At 56.2% G+C, this 4,288-nt stretch overlaps 1 protein-coding gene across 1 annotated transcript in view; it reads right to left on the bottom strand.

The window, feature by feature from the left end:
- Positions 1 to 4,288, bottom strand: part of LOC104990790 — a 9,051-nt gene that overhangs the window by 625 nt on the left and 4,138 nt on the right. Inside the window, exons 2-3 of the mRNA XM_010843108.1 lie at positions 2,138 to 2,874; positions 49 to 933 (exon numbers count right to left, since the gene is read on the bottom strand). Coding sequence (XP_010841410.1) covers positions 49 to 933; positions 2,138 to 2,680 — 1,428 coding nt within the window. The 5' untranslated portion in view covers positions 2,681 to 2,874. The remainder of the gene's footprint in view (positions 1 to 48; positions 934 to 2,137; positions 2,875 to 4,288) is intronic.

The raw sequence follows: 4,288 nt of genomic DNA, 5'->3' as shown, positions 1-4,288 counted from the left end.
TCCCCGCAGTCGCTCCAAGCCCTGGACCGCAGCTTCAGAGTAGCCCACCAGCTCCACGCCGCGGTAGGTGCAGCGGCCACAGCCCAGATCGGCACTAGAGGATGTCAGTTCCTGCAGGAAGCCCTGGAGGCGCGCCCCACCTGAACTGCACTGTGCGTGGAGGGAGGCTGTAGCTGCCATCACCAGAGGCTGCAGCAAGGCCAAATCCGGCTCTTCTGGCTGCAGGACAAGGGCCAGCTTCTGCACGGAGGGCAGAACATCCAGCAGGAGGTGGGTGAAGGCCACGAAGGTGAACTGGCGCAGGGCAAGGGCCAGCGCCCTTGTGGTAGGCGAGGCTGGGGCAGAGGCCTCCAGTGTGAGCACCAGGCAAGGCCAAGCCTCAGCCACAGCTTCCACCACAGGCAGCAGGGAGGCCCAGGGCACTGGCCGTGGTCCTGCCAAGTCAATAGCTGCAAGGTCCAGTGCCGCCCTGAGTTCAGGGACCACGTGAGAACTGGGGCCGCCATGCAGGCGAAATAGGGCATCCAGTACACTTTCATATTCACCTAGGTAGGCAGGGGGCTTGGGGTCTGTCCGGCCAGGGAGGCAGTGTAGCTCCGTGAGCAGTGGACAGGCGGCCTGGAGCTGCGGGCGCACGCTCCCCAGGCGGTCACTGGGGAGGCTTGAGCTGAGCCAGGCCAGCTTGGATGCAGACACGCCAAAAGCCTGCAGGATGTCCAGGACTTGGCCAGCGGTGGCCTTGCCTTCCTGTAGCTCCACACTGCCCAGAAAGGTGGTGGCAGGCTGGCCATCGCAGGGGGACACTGAAGTGACAAACAAGGCCAGACGGTGGGACTCAGGCCAGTCCCTGGTCTCGTCCAACACCAGGCCCACATACGGGGATGCCTTCAGGCGCTGACGGGCCTCTGCGTGCAAGACACTGGCGATGGCCACCTGGGACAGCCAGGGAGAGAAAAAGGGAGGACAGGGTTAGGCTACTCCTGAGAAGGGGAGGCAGACAGGACGGGGTGAAAGAGCACAGGCCTGGGGTTGGACAGTCTTAGGGACTAATCCTAGCTTTGTCACTTACTGGCTGCATGACCTTGGGCAAGTCATTTGACCTCTCTGTTCATCTCTTAGTTGCCTTGAGGCTAATACCTGCCCCCAATCTCCTTAAAAGGTTGTTATGACTTACCAATTTTTTTTTTTACTCATGCCACACTGCTTCTGTGATCTAGTTCCCCAACCAGGGATTGAACCCAGGCCCTCAGCAGTGAAAGCTTGGAGTCTTAATCACAGGACCTCCAGAAATTCCCATTCATGTAATCTTTTGTTGTTATGTTTATAAATGTGAAAGTGCTTTAGGAATCATAAGGATTCTAAAGCATCTGTTTGTTTTTCTACAGCATCGCCCCAGTCAGCCTTATTCTTGGGGGTCTCCCTCTGCTCTGCTGCTCTGGGATTAACTGATAGGTTGACTGCCCACAGGTTAAACAGGGCCCCAGCTGTGTGCTGTTTGTCTCTCATCTCTCGGTAGGATGAGATCCAACCTCTTCACCCCCATACCAGCCCCAGGACTCATAAAGCCAATACCTAGGACAGAGCTACATAAGTGTGCATGTCCCCAGTGGCCATGTGGGTGATACTGAGTTTCAAGAGGACGGGGGATAAACCAGTGGGAATGGGGAAGCCCATGCCCTGCTCTCCAACTCCAGAACTTCATGCCCTGACTGCACAGGACCTAGTTTTTCAGCAGAAGTCAGAAGTCCACATTTTTATATGGAATGTCTTTTTTTTTTTTTTTTTTAACTTGGAGACTAATTTAAGTCTTTCAAAAACACTGTGAAAACTACCAAAACATGCCTGTGAGCCAATCAAGCCCCCAGGCCACCAGTTTGCAACCTCTGGCCTAGGTAGTGAGCCAAGCACCCCTGACCCCCCGAGGACAGAGCCTGGTCCAGCCTCTTCACTGTTAGGCGCCCTGCAGCTGGCCCGGGGCCTGGCACCTAGTATGCCCTCAGTGCAGGCTCTGATGGGTGAAGGTGTGAATGAACTGCTTTGGCCTCTTCCCCGGGGACCTGGCATGCTGGTGCCATGCCCAGATGGCTCGGTGTCCTCCCTCCTCAATCCCTCCCCCACACCCCTGGCTGCCACCCACCTGCATGTCCCTCACCCTCCTGGGGCTGTAGTAATCGCCGTGATCCATGCCCAGCAGCGCCTGGCACAGGTTGAATCTCTGCAGCTCAAGCAGGGCAGAGCAGCGGTCGTCAGGCACTTCCTCCTTGGCCATGCAGTACACTGTGGTCAGCACGGCCACTTTAGCCGGGTCTGCTTCCACCTTGACGCCCCTGGAGCTGAGGGCGGTGGCCAGGCCTGGGCAGGCTCCTCTGCCCTCAGCCTGGCCCTCAAAAGAGGGCTGGCCCCGGTTGGCAGCCAGAGCCTGACGGTGGGCCCCCGAGGTCACGTGGCGCAGCAGGGCGTGGCGCTGGAAGTTGTCGGTGCCCACGGTGAAGGCATTCTCCGCTTTGCCATGCTTGTTCCGCACCAGGGCCTGGCGGCACTCAAGGCAGAACATCAGCTTCCGCTCGTAGTCAAAGTCCAGCCAGGTGAACTCCTCTTTCCAGTGCTCGTTGAAGTAACGCTTGCACTTCTTGTTGGAGTTGGAAGCCTCTCCAGCTGGTTTCTTCCCTGGGGGCACCATTCCTCCTCTGGGGGGCAGGGCACCCCCAGCCCCTGCCCAAATGCTCTTGCCCCCCAGCCTCCCCCACACACCGAAGCACCTCCCTTGACAGGGGGAGTTTGTAGGGAGGCACGAGGGGGGCAGCCCTCCAGGCTAAAGGGGACCATTCATCTAACTTAGCCAGGAAAGTTTACTTCCGCTCCGCTGGTGGGAGACTGGAGGTGAAAGAAACAAAGGAGAGGTGTTAGGAGTCCACTGGGGGTTACGCTGCCCACAGACACTCCCCGACCAAGGTGTGGTTTGGACCCAATGGGGAAGGGCTACTGGGAGTGGGCCATAGAGTGTTATCCAAAGTGGGTTGAGGTATGAGGGGTCCCAGCTCGCCAGCAAGGGTCTCCCTCCATCCAGGACAAGGCATCAGTTGCTTTGACTGCTGAAGCATGTCAGAACTCAGAGCTGGAAAGACTGGCACCACCTATGCAATTTTATAAGTGTGGGGACTGAGTCCTGGAGACCAACAGTGGTTCTCAGGGCTCATGAATAGCTCGTGACTGAATCCTGACACCTTGCCCAAAGGATAACTGGTGTCTCCAGAAGGAAGTTAACAGCTAGCTGTGCTCCCAGAGCCACGGGACTGAGAAACAGGATTGGTTTTCTCTGGAGCTTCATTCCTTAAGACACGCATGGATACACTCACACACACATCAGTAGTGCGGTTCTAGGAAGGGTAGCCCAGACGTGAGGTGAGGGCTGGGTCCCAGACTGAAGGCAGTCAGCTGGTTGCCCCTACCTCCCTCACTCTACCACCACCACCGGTGCTAGATGAGAATGAGCAGTTCAGTCCCAGAAGGCCACGCCAAATGATGGCCAAGACCTGCCACCTCTGCTTCCTAATTCTCTCTCACACCTGCCCCTCCTCTCTGGGTTTACTGATGACAACAGCAGTCACCACCGTTTACTGAATGTGAACTGAGTCAGGCCCTGTGCTAAGGGTTGTGATGACACCATTAGGAGACCAAGATTACTCTTGCAAGTATAACCCTCACTTTGGACAGGAGAAAACTGAAGCTCAGGGACTTTCAGGGACTTGCCCAAGGTTTGCCAAGCAGTAAGTGGCTGAGGTGGAATTATTTGGGTTGGCCCCAAAGTTCATTTGGAGTTTCCCCCCATAACATCTTGGGCTTTCCTGATAGCTTAGTTGGTAAAGAATCCACCTGCAATACAGGAGACCCCAGTTCGATTCCTAGGTCAGGAAGATCCACTGGAGGAGGGATAGGCTACCCACTCTAGTATTCTTGGACTTCCCTTGTGGCTCAGCTGGTAAAGAATCCGCCTGCAATGCAGGAGACCTGGGTTCAATCCCCAGGTTGGGAAGATCCCCTGGAGAAGGGAAAGGCTACCCATCCCAGTAGTCTGGCCTGGAGAATTCCATGGACTGTATAGTCCATGGGGTCACAAAGAGTCGGACATGACTGAATGACTTTCAGTTTCCCATAACATCTTACAGAAAAACCCAAATGAACTTTTTGGTTAGTGCAATAGAACTCGAGTCCTCCTGACCCCACAGGCCACACTGAGACCCTGGCCTTCACCGTCTCATCTGGATTATGCAGCGGCCTCCGCCTCTGC

Source organism: Bison bison, unplaced genomic scaffold (assembly GCF_000754665.1).
Source record: "Bison bison bison isolate TAMUID 2011002044 unplaced genomic scaffold, Bison_UMD1.0 scf7180017864180, whole genome shotgun sequence".
Taxonomy (NCBI): domain Eukaryota; kingdom Metazoa; phylum Chordata; class Mammalia; order Artiodactyla; family Bovidae; genus Bison; species Bison bison.
The sequence above is the reverse complement of the archived record's forward strand: the minus strand, read 5'-3'. Positions and strand labels throughout refer to the sequence as shown.